The sequence below is a fragment of the Mesoplodon mirus genome (assembly GCF_964341445.2).
Source record: "Mesoplodon mirus genome assembly, chromosome: 7".
Classification (NCBI taxonomy): domain Eukaryota; kingdom Metazoa; phylum Chordata; class Mammalia; order Artiodactyla; family Ziphiidae; genus Mesoplodon; species Mesoplodon mirus.
This window is the reverse complement of record NC_138983.1, coordinates 109,867,111-109,889,162: the sequence shown is the minus strand read 5'-3', so window position 1 is coordinate 109,889,162 and position 22,052 is coordinate 109,867,111. Positions and strand designations below refer to the sequence as shown.

Below are 22,052 nucleotides of genomic sequence, written 5' to 3'. Positions count from 1 at the left end.
TCTTATTTTATACATAGTAGTTTGTATTTTTAATCCCCTACCTCTATTTTGCCCCTCCCCATCCCTCTCCCCACTGGTACCTACTAGTTTTTGCTCTGTGAGTCTGTTTCTGTTTTGTTGTATTCATTCATTTCTTATATTTTTTAGATACCATAAAAGTGATAACATCCAGTATTGTCTTTCACCGTCTGACTTATTTCACTAAGCTTAATACCCTCTAGGTCCATCCACATTGTTGCAAATAACAAAATTTCATCTTTTAAAAAGTGACTGAGTAGTATTCAATTTTATATCTACATATATATATATATGTATATATATATATATATATACATATATAATATATATATATAATTTCTTCTTTATCCATTTATCTATAGATGGACACCTAGGTTACTTCCTTATCTTGGCCATTGTAAATAACACTGCAATGAACATTGGGGTGCATGTTTCTTTTCAAATTTTTGTTTTTGTTTTCTTCAGATATATACCAAGGAGTGGAATTGTTGAACTCTATGGTAGTTCTATTTTTAGTTCTTTGAGAAACCTCCATACTGTTTTCCATAGTGCTGCATCAATTTACATTCCCACCAACAGTGTACGAGGGTTCACTTTTCTCAACATCCTCTCCAACATTTGTTATTTGTGTTCTTTTTGATGACAGCCATTCTGACAGGTATGAGGTGATATCTCATTGTGGTTTTGATTTGCATTTCCCTGATAATTAGCAAGGTTGAATATCTTTTTCATGATTATTATTTTTTATTGATGCATAGTTGCTGTACAATATTCTGCAAGTTTTAAGTGTACAATATAGACATTCACAATTTTTAAAGGTTATACTCCATTTATAGTTATTATAAAATATTGGCTATATTCCCCCAGGTGTACAGTATATCCTTGTAGCTTACTTTTACCTAGTAGTTTGTACCTCTTAATCCCCTATGCCTATATTGTTCCTCTCCCATCTGTCTCCCTAATGATAACCGTGTTTGTTCTCTATATCTGTGAGTCTGCTTCTTTTTTGTTTATTTGATATTTTGTTGTATTTTTTAGTTTCCACATATAAGTGATATCATACATTATTTGTCTTTCTCTGTCTTATTTCACATAATGCCCTCCAAGTCTATCAAGGTTGAGTATGTTTTCATGTTGCCGTTGGTCATCTGTATATCTTCTTGAAAAATATTTATTCTGGTTTTCTGCACATTTTTTAATCAAGTTGTTTGTTTTTTTTGAAAATGGAGTTGTATGAACTCCTTACCTATTGTGGATATTAACCCCTATCAGACATACCATTTACAAAAATATTCTCGCATTCAGTAGGTTGTCTTTTCATTTTATCAATCGTTTCCTCTGGTGTGCAAAAGGATTTAAGTTTAACTATGACCCATTTGTTTATTTTTACTTTTGTTTCCTTTGTCTGAGAAAGATCAGAAAATATTGCTATGACTTATGACAAAGAGTGTTCTGCGAGTGTTCTGCCTATGTTTTCTTCTAAGAGTTTTATGGTTCCTGGTCTTACATTTATGTCTTTAACTCATTTTGAGCTTACTTTTGTATATGGTGTCAGAAAATGTTCTAATTTCACTTTTTTACATGTGACTGTCAAGTTTTCTCAGCACCACTTATTGAAGAGACTGCTTTTCCCCATTGTATATTTTTGCATTCTTGTCATAGATTAATTGACCATAAGTGTGTGGATTCATGTCTGGGATCTCTGTTCTGATATAGTGACCTTTGTGTTTGTTTCTATGTCAGCACCATATGGGTTTGATTGGGTAGCTTTATAGCCTGAAGCCAGGAAGCAAGGTATCCAGCTTTGTTCTTTTTTCTCAAGTTTTCTTTGGCTACTCAGGGAATTCTGTGGTGCCATATAAATTTTAAAATTAATTCTCTAGTTCTGTGAAAAATGTCATGGCTATTTTGATAGGGATGCATTAAATCTGTTGATTGCTTTGGGCAGTAGGTACATTTTAAAATATTAATTCTTCCATGAGCACAGGATGTCTTTCCATTTCTTTGCATCGCTTCCAGTTTCCTTCATCAATGTTTATAATTTTCAGAGTATAGGTCTTTCACTCTGTGGTTAAGTTTATTCCTAGATATTTTATTTTTTTGTTGTAATTCTAAATGGGATTTGTTTTCTTACTTTCTCTTTCTGATAGTTCATTATTAGTGTATAGAAAAGCAGCAGATTTCTGTATATTAATTTTGTATCCTGCAGTTTACTAAATTCATTTATTAGTTCTAATCATTTTTTAGTGGCAACTTTAGGGTTTTCTGTATATAGTATCATGTCATCTGCAAATACTGATAGTTTTACTTCTTCCCTTCTAATTTGGATGTCTTTTATTTCTTTTTATTATCTGATTGCTGAGGATAAAACTTTCAATACTATGTTAAATAGAATTGGTGAGAGTGGGCATCCTTGTCTTGTTCTTGAATTTATTGGGAAGCCTTTCAGCTTTTCACTGTTGAGTATGAAGTTGGCTGTGGGTTTGTCATAAATGGCCTTTATTATGTTGACATATGTTCCCTTTATAGCCACTCTGATGAGAGTTTTTATCATGAATGGATGTTGAATTTTGTTAAATGCTTTTTCCGTGTCTATTGAGATAATCATGTGATTTTTATCCCTCCTTTGTTAATGTGGTGTATCACATTTATTCATTTGCAGATATTGAACTACCCTGCATACCTGGAGTAAATCTCACTAGATCATGGTGTATGATCCTTTCTATATGTTGTTGAATAGGATTTGCTAATACTCTGTTGAAGATTTTTGCACCTATATTCATCAGAGATATTGCCCTTATAATATTCTTTTTTTTTGTAGTGACTTTGTCTGTTTTTTTTGGTATCAGGGTAACTGAAGCCTCATAGAATGAATTTGGGAGTGTTCCCTCCTCTTCAATTTTTTGGAATAGTTTGGGAAGAATATGTATTACCTCTTCTTCATATGTTTAGTAGAATTCTCCTTTGAAGCTGTGCAGTCCTGGGCTTTTGTTTGCTGGAATTTTTAAAATTACTGATTTGTTTCACTACTGGTGATTGGTCTGTTCATATTATCTATTTCTTTCTGACTCAGTTTTGAAGATTTTAGTTTTATAGGAACTTATCCATCTTTTCTAGATTGTCCAATTTGTTGACCTATAACTATTTTTAATATTCTCATGATTTTCTTGTATCTCTGTGGTATCAATTGTAATTTCTTTTCTTTCATTTCTTATTTTGTTAATTTGAATCCTCTCTTTTTTTCTTGATGATTCTGGACAGATGCTTATCAATTTTGTTTTTCTTTTCTAAAAAGCAGTTCTTGGTTTCCTTAATCCCTTTCTTTCTTTCTTTTTCTTTCTTTCTTTCTTTCTTTCTTTCTTTCTTTCTTTCTTTCTTTCCTTCTTTCTTTCTTTCTTTCTTTCTTTTGGAGGGGCTCTATTTTATCTATTTCTGCTCCAATCTTCATTATTTCCTTACTTCTGCTGACTGTGTTTGTTATTTTTTTCTAATTCCTTTACATGGTAGGATAGGGTGTTTATTTGAGATTTTCCTTGTTTCTTGAGGTAGGCTTGTATTGCTATGAACTTCCCTCTTAGAATTGCTTTTGCTATGTCCCATAGGCTTTGGATTGGTGTGCTTTCATTTTCATTTGTCTCTAGGTATTTTTTGATTTCCTCTTTGATTTCTTCAGTGATCCATTGGTTGTTTAGTAACATATTGTTTAGCCTCCACGTGTCCAAGTTTTACAGTTTTTTTCTTGTAGTTTATTTCTAAGCCACTCCATCTTCTTAAACATTTCTTACAGGGCAATTCTATTGCTAAAAAAATTCCCTCAATTTTTGTTTGGGAAACTTCATTTTCCTTTGCTTTTGAAGGATAATTACACAGGGTACAGAATTCTAGGTTGGTAGTTTTCTTCTCTCAATACTTTCCATATTTCACTCCACTCTTTTCTTGCTTGCATGATTTCTGAGGAGCTGGATATAGTTTTTATCTTTGTTCCTCTATAGATAAGGTATTTTTTCCTCTGGCTCCTTTCTGTATTTTTAACTTATCTTTGATTTTCTGTAATACAAAAATCATATGCCTAGATGTTGGGCATTTTGTTTATTTGTTTGCATTTACCTTACTTGTTGTTCTCTGCAATTCCTGGATCTGTGGTTTGATGTCTATCATTAATTTGAGGACATTTTCAGTTGTTATTATATTAGATATTTCTTCTTTCCTTTCTCTCTTTTTTCTTCTGGTATTCCCATACCACATATGTTACACCTTTTGTAATTATCCCATAGTTCTTGCATATTCTGTTCTGATTTTTTTCAGTCTCTTTTCTGTTTGCTTTTCATTTTTTGGAGATTCCTACTGAGATATGTTTAAGCACAGAGATTCTTTCCTTTGCTGTTTTCAGTTTACTAATAAGCTCATCAAAGGCATTCTTAATTTCTACTCTGGTGTTTTTGATCTCTAGCATTTCTTTCTGGTTCTTACTTAGAATGTCTATCTCTCTGCTTATGTTTCCATATTGAAGCTGAATCTGGCCTCTGTACCACCGAATTAAATCTTGGAGAGTTTTGGGTGAAGTAGAAAAGAATAGTTTTATTGCTTTGCCAGGCAAAGGGGGCCACAACGGACTAATGCCCTCAAAACTGTATGTCCCAAACTGGAGGGGATAGTGAAAAGTTTTATAGTAATGGTTAAAAGAGGGCACTATCAGCTTGTGGATATTCTTTTGAGTGGCTGGTTGTGAGGTAAATGGGAGTCAGCATCATCGTGCTTGAGGGCAGCATACTGTTAATTTCACCCACCTGATGGGGGTTTCAGTATCCCCAAAACAGCTCGAAGATATTGTTATGTATATCCCTTGATGGGGAACCAGGACCTTGCCCCAAGGCTGCACTGTTGTTTCCCTTGACTGTTTCCTTGTTCCCACATCCCCTTCCTTTCCTAATTAGCAATGGCTTGAACCTACTCCTTGGAACGCAGGGACGGCCATGGAGGCTGAATGAAGACTATTTTCTGTAATCAAGAAATGGTGGACACAGAAAGGCTTTTGTACCCAGGAGCCCCACATGTTCCTGTTCAGTATCAGTATTGCCTTATATTTATCCATTACAGCCCTTAGCATAGTAACCATATTTATTTCCTGGTCTGATAATTCCAATATCCCTGTCATATCTGAGTCTGGTTCTGATGCTTGCTCTGTCCCTTTAAACTCTTTTCTTGTCTGTTAGTATGTCTTGTAATTTTTTTTCTTCATAGCTGGACATAGTGTATGGGGTAAGTAGAATGGTTGTAAATAGGTCTTCAGAAATGTAGTGGTGAGATGTGGGGGAGGAGGGGAAGTGTTCTACAGTCCTGTCATTAGGTCTGAGTCTTTTAGTGAGCCTTTACCTCTGGAATGTGAGCTTCACACAGGATTCTCAGTTCTCGTCACTTCTTAGGCTTTCCATCCCCCCACTCAGGTGAGACAGGATGAGTGGAGTGGACTGGAATACTGGGATACCATATTCCAGTTCACTCCAGTCATCTCCCATATAAAGGCTAGAGGAAGTTGGAGTTGAGTATTTCCTTTTTTCCACATGGAAGACTAGATCCAGCTGGAGTCAAGTATTTCCCTTCCCCCAGGTCAGTTAGGCTCTGATAAATCACCAGCAGATTAAGTTCTGGTTAACTAGTTTCTCTTGAGGTCAGACCTTATTAAGAAGAAAAGAATGCTCTGGAATATTTTTTAAATAGTTTCCCTTCCACTTCCTCTGCAGGAAGCACTGGGGGATTTTCTTCCATATTTACCATGAGAACCTGATAGAGTTTCAGAAGGTAAAATTCACAAAAATGTGGGGGCCTCCTGGTGATTGGCTTTCCTGAAGGTTGAATCTCTCATACTGCCCACACCAAGCAGCAATTTGTTAATTGCAGTTTAGATTTTCCTACTCCACCACTGGTTCCCATGGAAGTTCCTGCTCCAGTGAGTATAATTCTCTGTATTTGCTCCTAGGTCTCTTCAAGTTAGGGGAGCAGCAGTTCACCCTGTGAGCTCACTTCTTTTATGGATCTAAGAAGAGTTGTTAAGTTTTCAGTTTGCTCAGCTTTTTATTTGTTGTTAGGATGCAGTGGTTTTTTCCAAGGTCCTTAAAGGCTGGACCAGAAACCGAAAGTCTCAATACATTTTAAACAAATATATTGGACAAATAATGTTTGACTGAGGACCATCTCGACTTGGATTTGAAAGAGTGATCAGGGATATCCAGACAAATAAAATTTAAAAGAATTTTTCCCAAACTGAACAAAACCAGGTTCTTAGTCTAATTTACAGATGTTTAATATACTCACAGAGTTTACATCCCTGTCTATTTCCACTACATATAGCAGGAGTCAGTAATCACCCTGGAGAGGGCCCACTGGAGGAAATGTTGTGTTATAAAAATAAACTTTCCACCTTTTTATTTTCTCAGTAACTGACAGAAACTGAGTTATCTTTGGAACATAAAGCCTTTTAAAATGTATTTCAGGAATATTTTGGTATCATTCAGCTGGGAAAAAACAAATTTTCTCTCTCCATATTTCCCTCCAATTCCCAGGGGGCTTCTAGGGCAGAATCACAGACTAAAAATAGCTTAGACTAATTTAGGCTCAGTTAGGCAAGCTATTCATCCTGTTGTGCATAGCTGCTTTTTTTTTTTCCTTTTTGAACATTTAGTCATTCCATTAATGTTATGAAAGCATCTATGTGGTATGAACAAGACTGCTGTACATATTGAGTCACTTCCTTGAAAGTAATGCTCAGAATTCAACTTTTGTTGAGCATCTATATTTGTCTTTCCAACTGCATTTTGTTACACACTGTTACCGCATTATAACCACAAATCCTTTATCATCTGCCTAGCTACTGAACAACATATTCAATTATGCAAACAAGTACATTCTCAACATCTAAATATTTTGGTTGTAACTGAGGAAAATTAAATAGTTTTATACATTTCCCTTTCTTTAATTTCTGGGTTTCATAGGTCACTGTATATTGAGTATTTGCATCTAGATGTTTCTGTAGTTTTCCCCTACACATATAGAGTTTATTTGAGTGAAGATACTTTCTTCATTTCTTCCTTGCACACTGTGATCATTATTCATTAATGTTTCATCCATGCTTAGGTTTCTTATTCATTATATCTTTCAAGTTCTTCCTTGAAATTTTCTTCAATTTATCTAAAAGATGTCTATCCTCTCTATTTCTTCATATGGCTTTTTATGAACATCAGTTTGTGATTCTTTCAGTGTGTAGAATAGCTGTAAAGACTAATGACAGGTGTGTACTTTCCATGGTTAAGTACTTTCTGGTTATGCACTCTCTTAACCATGTTTTAAGTTAACTCTTCCATCTTTCAGCAACTTCTAAGTCTTGCCTCACTTCATCACCCTTGTCCCCAACAAGTGTCAGGTTCTGGGGTGCATTATATTTTGCTAAATTAATAAAGGGTAAAGTGGTTGAATTGGTAAGACCCAAGGCATATTTTTAATTTGACAAATAATCCTTGAGTACTAATTACATGCCAGGCATTATTCTCTGGGCACTAAGAATTCATCAGTAAAGTAGAAAAAGTGCCTGTACTCAAGGATCTCATAATCCAGTCAGGGAGACAGCCAATGAACAAATTAGCATTAGCTATAAAGAAAATTGGGAAAACAGGATAAAGAGTGATATCCTGAATTTCTTTTTCATTGGATACACATTTTTAACTTTGATATTTAGGGAGGGCTTCCCTGATGAGGTAACAATTAAGCAGAGACATGAATGAAGGCAAGGAGTCAGCTGTGTAGGTATCTACAAGGAGGAGCATTTCAGATGGAGGGAGCAGGATGGCCAAAGGCTGGAAGGCAGAAGTGCTCTTGGCATGTTTGAAGAAGAGCCAAGAAAGGAAGTGGAAATGCAGAACCACATTGGCCAGTCTCTGAAGCGATCATATCTGCTAATACCTCCTTGCCAAAGCAAGTAATACAGCCAACCTCAGAATCAAAGGATGAGAAAATTGACTCTGCCTCTTTAGCAGGAGAAATTACAAAGGTATATGGCAAAGGGCATAGACAGAAAAATGGATGAAAAATTGACATTATCGGGCTTCCCTGGTGGTGCAGTGGTTGAGAGTCTGCCTGCCGATGCAGGGGACATGAGTTTGTGCCCCAGTCCGGGAAGATCCCACATGCCGCGGAGCGGCTGGGCCCGTGAGCCATGGCCGCTGAGCCTGCGCGTCCAGAGCCTGTGCTCCGCAACAGGAGAGGCCACAGCAGTGAGAGGCCCGCGTACCACACACACACAAAAAAAGACATTATCTTAGGTAAACTTTACTCACACCCCTAATTATTCACTTAGAGTAAAAAAAAAAAAACAAAAAAAACAGGAATTAAGAGATGAATGATCTTTTGAGTGTTTTCCTTTAAATTACTAATACACCAAATAGCTTGTTTGATTTTTTAATATTAAATCCTCCTTACATTCTTAGGATAAAGTCAATTTGTTCATGATGTACATGATATTTATGTGTTTATGTTTTTGGTTTGCTTATATGTGTTTGGGCTTCTGGATGGAATTCTGGAGATACAATGCATAATAAGTGAGATTGGCCTGCAATTTTCTTTCTTACATTGTCTAGTTTGTTTTGATATTAAGACTATGTTGGTCCCATGAAAGTAATTGGAAAGTACCCTTTTTTACTATTCTGTGTATAAGTTGGTTTCAGATTGGACTCAATGTTTCTTGAAATGTTTGGTAGAATTTTCCTATGAAGTCATTTGGTACTGTTTTCTCTATGGTACACTTTTAAATGCTGATTCAATTATTTAATACTATAGGACTAGTAAGAGTTCCTATTTCTTCTTGTGTTAGTTGTTTTTTTTTGTTTGTTTGTTTGTTTTTGTGGTACGCAGGCCTCTCACTGTTGTGGCCTTTCCCGTTGCGGAGCACAGGCTCCAGACACGCAGGCTCAGCGGCCATGGCTCACGGGCCCAGCCGCTCTGCGGCATGTGGGATCTTCCCGGACCAGGGCACGAACCTGTGTCCCCTGCATCAGCAGGTGGACTCTCAACTACTGTGCCACCAGGGAAGCCCCTTGTGTTAGTTTTGATAAGTTGTATTTTTCAAGGATTTTGTAGCTTTCATATGGTTATAACTTTGTTAATAATATTTTTTTTCCATTAGTGTCTGTAGGAGGTACAGTGATTCCTTTTTGCAATTCTGGAATTGCTTTTTTTGCCCTTTCTCTCCTTTTCTTGATAAGTCTTGCATTACGTTTATAAATTTTATTAATTTTTTTAAAAATTGGATTTTTTATTTTATATTTACATTGAATTTTATTCCTTTATTTTCTGATCTCATTTATTTCCTTCTACTTTCTTTGGAATCATTTTGCTTCTGTTTTTATTACACCTTCGGATGGGTGCTTCAATCATTAATTTTTCATCACTCTCCTTTTGTAATATATGAATTTAAAGCTGAATTATCCTCTAAATACTGCCTTAGCTTCACCTCTTAAACTATGAAATGTATTTGTGTTAGTAAGATAGGATGGGTTATTAATCCAAAGATCAGTGTCTCAGCATAGTAAAGATTTATTTTTCACTCATGTATGAGTCTAATGTGGGTCAAGTAGATATCATGGGCCAGTCTCCAGGTGGTCACTGAAAAACCCAGGCTCCTTCCATCTTAACATATGCCAACAAAAACTCCTGCTCTGAGAGAGTCACTATGGACAAGAATTTAAGAGTAAGAGGGATTTATGGCTAGGTATTGAAGTGTCATACATAATTCCCACCTCTGTTCCACTGGTTAGTGTTCTAGTTACTGAAGCTGCATAACAAACTACCCCAAAACTTAGTAGCATGAAATCACCATTTTATTACGTTTACAGATTCTGTGGGTCAGGTATTCCCACAGGGTGCATCAGGAATAACTTGTCTCTGTTTCACAAAGTCTGGGGCCCCAGTTGGTAAAACTTGATGGCTGGGAGTCACTTCAAGGCTCAGGACTGAAATCGTGACTGTCTCCATGCATATGTCTGGCTGTTGGTGCTGGTTGTCATCTGGGACTTTCAGCCAGAATACCTGCCTCTAGCCTTTCCACGTGGTCTGTGTTCTTCACAGCATGAAGATCTCAAGGTATCTGGACTTCCAGTAGGGTCACTCCAAAGGCAAGTGACCCAAGAGAGTTAAGTGGAAACAGAAAGGTCTTTTCTTACCTTGTCTTGGAAGTTACTCATCATTGTTTTTGCTGCAGTCTAATGGTTATAAGTGAGTCATTAAAGTTGATCCCAATTCAAGGGGAAGGGGCATAGTCCCCATATATTAATTGGAATAGTGTCAATTAATGTACAGAAATGTCTAGAACCCCCTCATAGTCAGTTACATGATGCTTAAGTACAGAAGAATCTGACAAGTGTTACTTTCTTACATTCTCAGAAAGAGGAAAATGAAACAGAGTTTTGTGAATATATCACAAGTAGATGCAGCAGGATATTTTATCATTTATTAAAAAACCATTATGAGCTCCTCTTTGACTGATATTTTAATATTTCAGGTATGTTTATAAAGGGTATGTTCTACAGTCTGTGCAGGGGTTAGCAATTTTTTTCTCTGAAGAGCCAAATAGTAAATATTTTAGGCTCTGTGGGCCACATATGGTCTTTTTAACAAATTTTTCTTTATTTTTTTCACAATTCTTTTTAAGTTAAAAAACCATTTTTAGCTCACATTTCATTCAAAAACAGGTCACAGGCAGAATTTGGCCCAGTTTGCTGGCCCCTGCTCCAGTTCATTGCTCTATATATGACTATTAGGTCAAGCTTGCCAATTGTGTTCAACTTACATCTTTCAATAAAGAAACATTTTCCATGTCAAACATCAGAAGAAGCATGTTAAAATCTCTGAGACTGTGGATTTATTTATATTTGTAGGTCTATTAGTTTTTGCTTTATACATTTTGAGGCTTTATAGTTGAGAATTTTTATATAAGTAATTTCTGCTTAACATCAGTAATATGCCCATGGAAAATAACATTATATGTAAAAACACGAATGGGAGCCAATTTATCATTATTTTAATGGAAAAAAAAACTATAATGCATCTATGTCAATGGCAAACTCAACCAATTTCCTAAAATGTTACTAAAACACAGTAAAAAACTTATTTGTAACTATCTATATGGGTATAAACTAACATGTTAGGCTACAAAATGTTCAAAACACTATGTCCTAATCACCAAAAAACTAATTTATTTGTATTTGCTTTGTATGAAGTAACAGTCTCTTTTAGCACCAATAATACCTCAGATAAATATTGCCTTTGTTGACACTCTGAATGTTTTCCAAAACATCTACTTTTATAGCACAAAAATAATGTTACAGATCAATATCTCTTGTGAATATTGGTGTAAAAATCCTAAATAAAATATTAGCAAGCAAAATTCTGCACCATATTTAGAACATAATATATAATGATCAAGTGGAATTTATTCTGGTACTGCAAGAATGGTTCAGTATTAAGATATCCATTAATATAATGGACCACATTAATACATTTCAGGATAAAAGTCATATGATTATCTCCATAGTTACTTGGAAAGCCTCTTCTTAAAAAAATGCAAAAACTCAAGAAAATAGAAATTAATGGACATTTTTCCTTAGCATGTGCACGTGTGCACACACAAGCACACATTTGTATGTATTTGTATTTAATCTACATTATTACTGACAATGTACTTTTGGTGTTAACCAATGTAATTAGATAACAGGAAACAACTAGAGTAATAGAAATTTGAAAAAAATAGAAAATCTATCTCTAGTTCAAATGATATGATGATATTCCTAGAAAACTCTAAAGAATTCATGATAAACTGAAAGAATAAAAGAATTCAGTAAAGTATCAGGATATAAAATTAACTTAGAAATCAGTGGACTTCATGTAAGCAAAAATAACTGTTCAAATAATGTAATGGAAGATAAACCATATTCAAAATAGGTTGATAACATTTTAAAACGGGATTGTGTTTAGAAAGAAATGTGTAAAAATTATATGAAGAAAACTTTAAAACGATTCTACAAGACACAAAACTAGACACGAGCAAATAAAAAGGCATCCCTTGTATTTGACTATAACTTAGAGTCATAAAGATGTCAGTTTTGCTTAAGTTAATTTATAATTGTAATGTGATCCCAATAAAAATACCAACAAATATTTTTTTCTGGAGTCAGAAAAGTTGATACCAAAGTTCATATGGAAAAATAAGCATACAAGAATAGCTAGGAAAACACAGAAAAGAACAGCTAAGAGAACGGACTAGTCTTACAATATATTAAAATATACTATAAATCCTCTGTAGTTAAAATAGTTTGGAACTCGCATATGAATAAACAAACATTAACGGAATAGAATAGCAAGTCTGGAAATAAACCCAAGTACACATGAAAATTTAATATATGATAAAGATGGTATCTAAAATCACTGGGACACTAGTGAAGTTTTTACTAAATGGTGCTGCAATAAGTGGATAGCCATGTGGAAGAATATAAAAGTAAATCCATATCTCATACCATACATGACAATAAACTCCAAAATGGACCAGATATTTTAGTATAAAAATAAAGTCATTCAGGTACTAGAAAGGGTAACCTCCTCTACACCCATACAATCTAACTGTGACTCAAATCCCAGATTTGATAAGATTTAAAGAAGTTGTACCACTGCCTTCTGGCCCTCTAGGGAGGAATCACTGTTTAACTGAACTGTTGTTTCCCTGTGTATAGCATATAATTTTCCACTGGCTTCTTTCAAGATTGTCTCCTCATCTTTGGTTTTTAGCAGTTAAGCTATGATGTGGTTACTTCTATACTGCAAATTAAATTCTTATCAGACTCAAACCTCCCATATGTAACAACTATCAACTCTGGACAAAATACAAAAATATACAAAGACACTTCAGAGTGAATGAATAACTCACTCAGGATTTTTTTAAGAGAGTGAAAACTTGAAAGAAGAGGATCACACACAGCAAGTTTTCCCCTTGTACAGCTTTTATCTGAGAACAGGCCAAAACAGCCACCAAGTAGGGTGGGTAAACCTCCAAGACTGTAGAACAGAGAACAGAATTCAGGGCTATCTCAGCCGCTGGGAAGTCAGGGGAGAGCCCTGAAGTAGAGAGCCAGTGTGGGGTAATTTTCAAATTATGTGAGTGAACTCTAGCCAAGTCTTTGTATGGACCTTGAACTATGCATACACAGAGCAGATTCATAGTAACAATTACATATAAAAGAATTGAATTGAGATTTGAGTTGCCACCCAGGAGAAATTGTTTGCAATTTAATTTTGATCAAATAAATTGCTTTCAGAACAAAAATATCAGACTTTTCCCAGAGTCTCCTAAACATAATATTCACATTTTCCAGGATACAATCAAAATTGTTTAACAAATAATGGACCAGGAAAATGTGACCCATTTTTAAGGGAAAAGATAATGAATAGAGATGATACAGATGCTGGAATTAGTAGGCAAGTATTTAAAAGGAGCTGCTGTAATGGTGTGCAGAGAAGTAAAAAGAAATATTGATGGAAATACAATAGAATAACAAATATCTGAAGTTTTAAAATCATTGGATGGTTTTAATAGCAGAATTGAGATGACAGAGGAAAAGAGCAGAGAACTTAAAGGTAGACCAATAGAATATATCTTATCTGAAGAAGAATAAGAAAAAGATTGAAAGAAAATAAACTTCAGGGATCTGAGGGACAATATTGAGTGGGACATATGTGTATTTGGAGTCACAGGAGAGGAGAGGATGGGACAGAAAAAAGTATTTAAACATACAATTGCTTATATTTTATGAAAGTTTAGTGAGGCATAGTTTTTTAGATTCAAGAAACACTGCATTTGCTTTAGATCCTGCTTCTAGGAATTTACCCTAAAAATGTACCTCCAAAAATATGAAAATACTTATGTATAGTTATTCATTATAGCATCATTAATAATTACAAATATCAGATACAGTCTTAATATCAATACATTGGATATTATTTGAACAAATTATGAATAACTTTCACCAAGTGAGAGCCAATTTTTCTTAAAGGGCCAGATAGTAATTTTTGGCTCATACTGTCTCTGTTTCAGCTACTTACCTCTGTGGTTGTAGAAGTCATAAACAGTGTGTAAGCAAATGTTCATGGCTGTGTGTCAATAAAACTTCATTTACAAAAACAGATAGAATGTAGGATCAGATTTTGCCAGGGGGGTCACAGTTTGTCAACCCCTGCTTTACATAATGGAGTACTATGCGCTTATTAAAAAAAAAACAAAAAACAAAACTGGCTCTCTATAAACACATGGAGTAATTTTAAAGAGGCCAAATAAAAAGGGCCTAATCAAGGGCCATTCGAGTATTAAAATAAATAATGACAATAATGGATTATAATACTTTTAATAAAATACATACCCATGAGTTTACAGAAATGAATAAATGAATGAATGGTAAGGAAAGAAAACATCTTTCTTACAGTAGAATGCCAACAAATGAATATGGAAGGAATGATGGTATTAGAGATATCACTATTTTGTAACCATCATAGTAATAATTAATTCAGACAAGAATCATCAGTGGATGTTAAAACTAGTGGGTATAAATTTGGTAAGGAACAAGGTATTTATTTTCATAGACCCAATGTTATCACCCTATAAATTACTTATTAATCACAAAGGGAAAATAATAACTGCACAGTAGAGTCCAGGAGAATACCATCTTAACCAAGTGATCAAGGTTAATATCACCAATAATGGACAAAATGATATCATATGCTTCCTGATGTGCTGTACCAAGGAGAGTATAATATCACCTTTGTGGTATTCCTACCCATTAATCTAATGATGAAGAAGTGTCAGATGAACGGAAATTGGGGGGCATTTCACAAAATAACTGACCTGTACTTTCAAAATACCAACTTCAGGGTGAAGACAAGCTGAGAAACTGATCAGATGAAAGGAGACCAAAGAGACATGGCATGTGAATGCAATGCATGAACCTGGACTGAGCCCTGCACCAAAAAAAGAAAACTGCCAAAAAGGACAATCTTGGAACAATTTGCAAAATCAGATTAAGTTCTGGAGATTATATAAGAGAATTGTATAATGTTAAATTGATAGCGGTACCTGAATATCCTTGTTCTTAGAAAATTCACATTGAGGTATTTCAGGGTAGAAGGGAATGAGGTCTTCAGCTTACTATCCAATAGGTTAGGAAAAATGTTATCTGTGTATAGAGATGATGATGTACCGAGTATGGAATATAAATAAAAATATAACAATTAGTGAATTCGGATGAAGGGTATATGTCAGCTCCTTCTACTTTCTATAAACTTTTCTGTAAGTTTTGATTTGAAATTATTTCAAAATGAAAATTTTAAAAGAAAGAAGTAACACATCAAGCTACCATCTTGTCACAGCAGGAGGTTCTCAATAAAACTTCCTCCTTCTACATATTTGTGATTTTCGATGTTCCACCAATTGTATTTGAAATGTAACTCAATGAAATGCACATAATTTTGTTAAAACTGTTGTTTTTAGTTTGAGTATGTAAATATTAATTTATCACTTAGGAATAGTGTCCAAAAATGTATTGAGAACTAGGTACTTTCTATAAAGTTTTGGTATTGAAGGAAATTGGAAAATTATTAATAGGGGGGTGATTTGTGTAGTATGACCATATTTTCTAGCAAATTAAATATTTTGTCACTATGAAGTTCGAAAACTCGGGAGTTTCTCCAGTGAAATCTGAAACTGGCCCCCCATACACAGAAGGCAAGGAGAGACTGAAGAAAGAGCAGACCACTCCAGATTGGTAGGTAGCAGGATTAATAACCAAGGCTTGTCTTGGGCAGCTGCAAGAGACGAGTAGATCTCTGCATCCACCTGCTGGAATCTTAAAAGTTTATATATAGATCTTAACTGGGCCTAGTCATGTATACAGTCCAGATGATCTCAACAACACATGGTCTCTCAAGGCTGTGTCCTTGAAACGGGTCCCACTGTGGGTATTTCCATAAATTGCAAGGACAGAGGTTGTAGGGGTCTCCGATTGCTCAGGTCCAGCTTGAGGGTTGACTGGGAGTCATGTCCTCTTGATGACCTCCTCTAACAGAAGTAACCCTTTTTATTTCTGTCACCAAAATTAAAATTAGAAGTGGGGTGATTCTGTAAAGAAAACAAGACAAACAAACAAACTAACTAAACTAAAATATGTGGCATTTCCTCAGGTGCCAGGTGATGACAGACAAGGAATCTGTTATCAAATGCAAGAAAGAGGGCAGTTCAAGAGTTACTGGGGTTATGTGGTAGGAAAAAATGGCAAAACCTGTCACCTTCAATTACTTGGAAGACAGACAATGTACCTAATGAGGTTTTAATTGTAAAGAAGAATTTAAAAAAACTAATGTTCATAGCAAATGTTGGCTGCTGTTGGCTGCATTTGGCAATTTAATATAAGAAAGAGATGATCTCTAAATAGTATTGGAAAGTTTGCAAGAAAAATTGAAAGAGAATAGAGAGTCCTGAAATGCAGAGACCTGTAAGGTTGAAGAGGCTGTTGTTTTTCATCCCCAAACAGTAAACTATAAAACTGTGAAATTATTTGAGCCCCAAAGGCCTATAACTCTCAGTCTTAACATCAAGGATCAAATCCTTGATGCTTGATCTTTGGCTATTGCTAGTAGATAGGAAAAACTACTGAAATTTCTATGCTTGCCTTTGTAATACAACAATGTTCCAAACACATTTATTACTCTGCAGTTCTAATAATTTTCAGCTAAAAATCTTGAAATTTTTATAGTAGGCAATTATATCACCTGTAAACTAATAGCTTTATGTTCTTTTTCAAACTTTTCCCTCTTATTTATTTATCATGTTTTATTTAGCTTATTATAGAAGTTCTTAGCTAATAATTATTAGTAATGATTGTAGCATCTTATTCCTTGCATTGATGAAAGCAACTCTGGTATTTCTCCATGTTGGTTTTATCTGAAATAGATCTTCCTCACCATGTTAAAGACATGCCTTTTTACTAAGCTTTTTTGAAAAAAATAATAAATCAGGAAAAGATATTGAGTTTTATCAATTGTGCATTTTGGATCCACTGAGATGATAATAAGTTTTTGAATATCAGCATTTTTCTTAAAGGATCTTAGAGGTCATTTAATTTGCCACAAATACATTCATTTATTTTATAGCATATGTAAAAGACTGAGGTCTAGGCTGCATTTGAATGTGTTGAGTGATAGGAAACTAACTACTTATAAAGTAATTCTATCCATTTTTGATATGTCTCCATCTACTAGGCCTGGGTGACACTGATCCATAGATCAGCAGTCTTCTCAACAGTCTTCTGACTACTTACAAATCACTCCTCTATTACTCAGTCTATATTTTTCAATCTTGCTGACAAATATATTATACAATTCCCTTGGCCAATAGTTTACTGAAAGCTTTCTAATAATTCTATTAAAAGAGAGATTAATTTAGTCGAACATGATTTGTTCTGAGACCATGGTAATCACAAGTGCTTAAAAAATACCCATACGATAATGTTAGAATTTTGGATAGTTATGTTAAGCTCAAATCAAATAAAATATTAAAATAGGTTGCTACTTTAATTTTACTGTTTCTAATATTTAACATAGTAAAATTTTAATATCTGCAGTAGAGGTTTAAATGTAATTATTAAAACCCCTTTACTTTAAAAATTAAGCAATTGAGGTTCAAAGATCTAATATCAGCTGCAACTATTTCACTCAGTCCAGAATTTACAGAGGCCCTTTATTTATAGAAGATCAAGCCTTCTGAAGCTTCTAGGGTGTTTTTGTTTTTTCCCTGTGGATTCTACATGCATTAGAATTCAGGGTTCTGGGTCTCCATGCTTTGAATTATCCACATGAATTTCTGACTAAACTATTGTTTGTAGCTGTTGGCCAACTAACCCCAAACTGCATTTCCCAGAAAAGCTGTTGTGTCAGTGGCTTCCCATCAACAATAGCACCTCATAAACTTCAGCTGCCCAAAGTCTTCAATGTAACACCTTCTTCTTGAGTCATTAGGCATCTAATAATGTTTTCTCAACCTTTTGTCCCTGCTGCCAGTAGCAATATCATTTTCTTTCCCTTTGGGCTCTTAGTCTGAGACCTTCTAGAGGGCAATTCTTTTTCTTGACTTTCAAAATACTGTGTTGTATCAAAATCAATCAATCAAACAAACTGCAGGTATGTATAATGAGGTAAAAGTCATCACCTAATGGCATCCCTCCCTTTCCACATAGAGACACACAGCCTACCTTCATCTCCATATCTTGGACCTACAACTTGGTGTTCTCTTTTTTTTTTAATACCATAAACATACTACATAAACATAACATAAAATTGCATAGCAACATTTTTAGCTCGTAAAAACTATACTTTCTTTACTCATCCAACTATTTTTTACTTTTTTAACTTCATTCACCAATTATCTTCATTACTCCAGATCTACTCAGCAATGCCTCACTTGATTAAAAAATATATTAACTGTCTGGGTTGTCTTTGTTTCACTGTTTTTTTCTTTTTAATGTAATTGAAGAGATGAAACTTCATAGATAAGCATAAAATGCAGAAAATTAGAGATTGAGGCATACTTAGTAATTATATATCTGCTTACTGATTAGTAAAGGAGGCATAGAGAGATTAGATGTCCTCTCTCAAATCGTACAGCTTCAGTTAGGGGAATGGTTAGAACAAGGCTTTCAGCCTTCCAATCTAATGCTGTTTCCACTTCCTCATGTCATTAAACTCTTTCAGAATCCTCTAATCCTTTGTACACCACCTTCTCCATCCTGGGAAAATGTCCCTAGGATTTATTGGTCCTGTACTAACTATATTTAAGAAACAGAGAAAAGCATGTCTTATCTTGCAAAGTGATAAATTGATATCACATTATAAGTTTACTGTAATAATTTTTTCGGTGTGAAGGTTGCTACCTGAGAATGAAAAACTTCATTTTTTGAAATGAAACACTTCATGAAACACTTCATGATACACTTCAACTAACACCACTGGCCTTTTCTAACTTTTCTTTAACTCATAGAATTTGAAATGTCAAAAAACATTTGAATATTACCTTCCCCATTAAATTGTTTACTATACTTGATGTTCCCAAACAGATTACTTTGGCACTATTTAAATTAAACATTTATTAACTAACTCATTCAAGCATCAAAGCTACTGAGTTCTTACAGATGCAAACTGCCACAGACAAATTTCACTATGTATAATTATTAGGCAAAAGTGAGAATTTTAAACCATGACTCCACATGATGGGAAATCAAAGGAGATTCTTTTTTTTTTTTAATATATAAATTTATTTATTTATTTTTGGCTGTGTTGGGTCTTCGCTTCTGTGCGAGGGCTTTCTCCAGTTATGGAGAGAGGAGGCCACTCTTCATCGCGGTGCACGGGCCTCTCACTGTCACGGCCTCTCCCGTTGCGGAGCACAGGCTCCAGACGCGCAGGCTCAGTAGTTGTGGCTCACGGGCTTTGTTGCTCCGCGGCATGTGGGATCTTCCCAGACCAGGGCTCGAACCCGTGTTCCCTGCATTGGCAGGCAGATTCTCAAACACTGCGCCACCAGGGAAGCCCCAAGAAGGAAATTCTTAAATCAGGAATAATGTACTTCACAATGATGGTGATTAGTTTTTCAGGGTAAATGTTCTTTTAGTGGCCAAGACTGTTTTCTTACTTTTTCTGTACTGCATCCACCCATCTGTTCATTCACTCATTCCAAATACCAGTGACAAATACAGACCCAGGCCCTCAGAATACAACAGTTCCTGTCCTCTCTGAGCTTCAGCTCTTAGTGTACTGGCAGAATCAAAACCACTAAATTTGTGACCTCTTTTCTCTTCCATCAAGTTCACTGCTTTCACACTTCCAACATCCATTTTATTGTCCACCTATTTATGGGAAGCAAAAGTACCTTTGTCAACAGAATTTCAGACTGTCTGGCTTTCTTCAATCTATTGCAACCAGTTTCTGATCTTTTCATGTCTGGCTCCTTGCCCTGTCCATCTCCACTTAAGGAGCACCTGCCTGGAAAGGTCTCTGTTAACCTCCTAATAATCTTAAATAGTCAGTCTCCAGTTACTATCACATCAACCTGTCTTATTTTTATTGTAGCCTTTTTCTCTGATACTTTCTCATTTGCTCGTTTAATCTCTGTCTCCTTCTCTTCCAGGAAGGCAGACAGGCACCTTATCTGTCTAGTTTGCCTCTGAATCCTAAAAGGGTGCTTGGCACACAATTGGGATCAATTAAATATTTGTTGAACGAATGGATTCCTAAATGACAACTACTTGAACTACTACAGATAGTGATTCATCCTTGTAGAGTTTCTTTTACTTTGCACATGTATGAAGATTAAATCTGAATTTAAAACTGTCTTAAAATTAAAAACAGTTCGGAAATGTGGGAAACATCTGGCAGAGAGATAATTCCGGCATTTGCAATGATGGAAGGAAAGTTTTTCTCTGAAGTAAGCAGGTTGTTGGCCTCTATTGGTATCATCGGAAAATGCCTATTTTTGTTGATTTGCTCAGGAACTGGGAACATTTGGCATTGGGAACACAGAATGTTGTTCATTTTAAAGTGAAGAGTTATAACTTCGGGGGTTGGGAGTGGGAGAGAAAATGTCCTAAGAAATGAAGGCAGACAGGAGAAAGGAGAGGCTCCTGTCTCTTTTAAAAAAGAGTTCTTTGAGTCTTACTTAAGAGAAGCTTCCTAGAAAGTTCTTAATTTGTATGGTTTCTAAATAAGCAAACTCTTACCCCGCCCCCCCCCCCCAAAGTGCATGTGTGGCTCCACCTACTTTAGGTTCATCTTGGCCCTGAAAGTTGTGGCTACACTATAGGCTTTGGATGCTTTCTGGAACGTCGTTCCGATCCCTTTAAAGGTGGAATCATGACGGAGGATGCGGGGGAAGAAGGCGGGAGCCTAGGGCTGAAGAGTATCGGTTGACATAGTAACTCTTCAGCTCTGTCTCCCTTGCTCTCAGCTCTCAGGTTCCGCTGCCACCCACCGCCCCGCCTGCGCTCGCTCGGTCCGGGAGCCCCGGCCGCCTCCTCGAGGGGTCCCCTGGCCGGACGCACCCCAGACAAGGTCCCCTTTGCGACCCGCTGCGTGGTAACTTCTCCCCGGGCCAGCGGGTGAACCGCTTGCGGAGCTCATCTCTCAGGGCGTCTGCGCTCCTCGCCTCACCCTCACCCCCTGAGCACCAGTCTGCCGCGGGCCAGTCCGGCAGGTGACGCGGGACCCTCCGCACCGGGTCCCCGCTGGAACTGCCGAGGCGCCTCCCCCAGGAGCTTGATCCCGGCCAGTCGGGCGTTCCCGCCATGAACCAGAGCCCAGTGTTCGGGCCCGGGAGGGGAGGCTCTCCCGGGGTGGCTACCCGGGCCCGCGCGCGGCGCAACGAGAGCCAAGACTATCTGCTCATGGACTCGGAGGTGGGAGACGACGGCTGGCCGCAGCCCCCCCAGCCTCCCTACGGCTACTACCCTTGCTTGTGAGTGCGGGCGCTGCGGGCAGGCCGGGTGTGTGTGTGTGGGGGGGGGGGGGCTGCAGGCGGGAAGTGTGCGCTCGCCGGAGAAGACCCGGGGCTCCGCGCGCGTCTCCGCACGCGTCTGCTTTCCAGGGCCGCGCGCGCCGGGTTGAGACCTGAGTGAGCGGAGGGCGCGCGCGGATCTAAGGTTTGTTCCGGGCGAGCAAGCACGGGTAGGTTTGCCCTAGAGAGTGGGACCGTGGGGTACCGATGCCACTACAGGTGATAGGTGTCTGTCGGTTTCTTTAGTCCCAAGTAATCGGGCGCCCTCAAAGAGACCCTGTGTCGCTGCGCCAAAGGCATGGTCTGGGCGGGGGACTGATTCAAATTTGCGTCCCCAGTGACTCTTAGCATTTGTGGGAGGGATGACCAGAACTCTCGGTCCTGGGCGCAGCTCGGCGCTTCTGCCGGGGGA

General features: G+C 36.8%; 1 protein-coding gene across 7 annotated transcripts in view; it reads left to right on the top strand.

Moving 5' to 3' along the window:
- Positions 1-20,961: 20,961 nt before the first annotated feature.
- Positions 20,962-22,052, top strand: part of TRPC6 (transient receptor potential cation channel subfamily C member 6) — a 129,705-nt gene continuing 128,614 nt past the window's right edge. For 4 of the 7 annotated variants that reach the window (XM_082628697.1, XM_082628694.1, XM_082628701.1 and 1 more), the window contains exon 1: positions 20,962-21,601. In XM_082628697.1, coding sequence (XP_082484823.1) covers positions 21,432-21,601 — 170 coding nt within the window. In that variant the 5' untranslated portion in view covers positions 20,962-21,431. Of the gene's footprint in view, positions 21,602-21,716; positions 21,811-22,052 lie in introns of those variants that run through there. The other 3 variants (XM_082628696.1, XM_082628699.1, XM_082628698.1) reach the window with 3 other exon arrangements.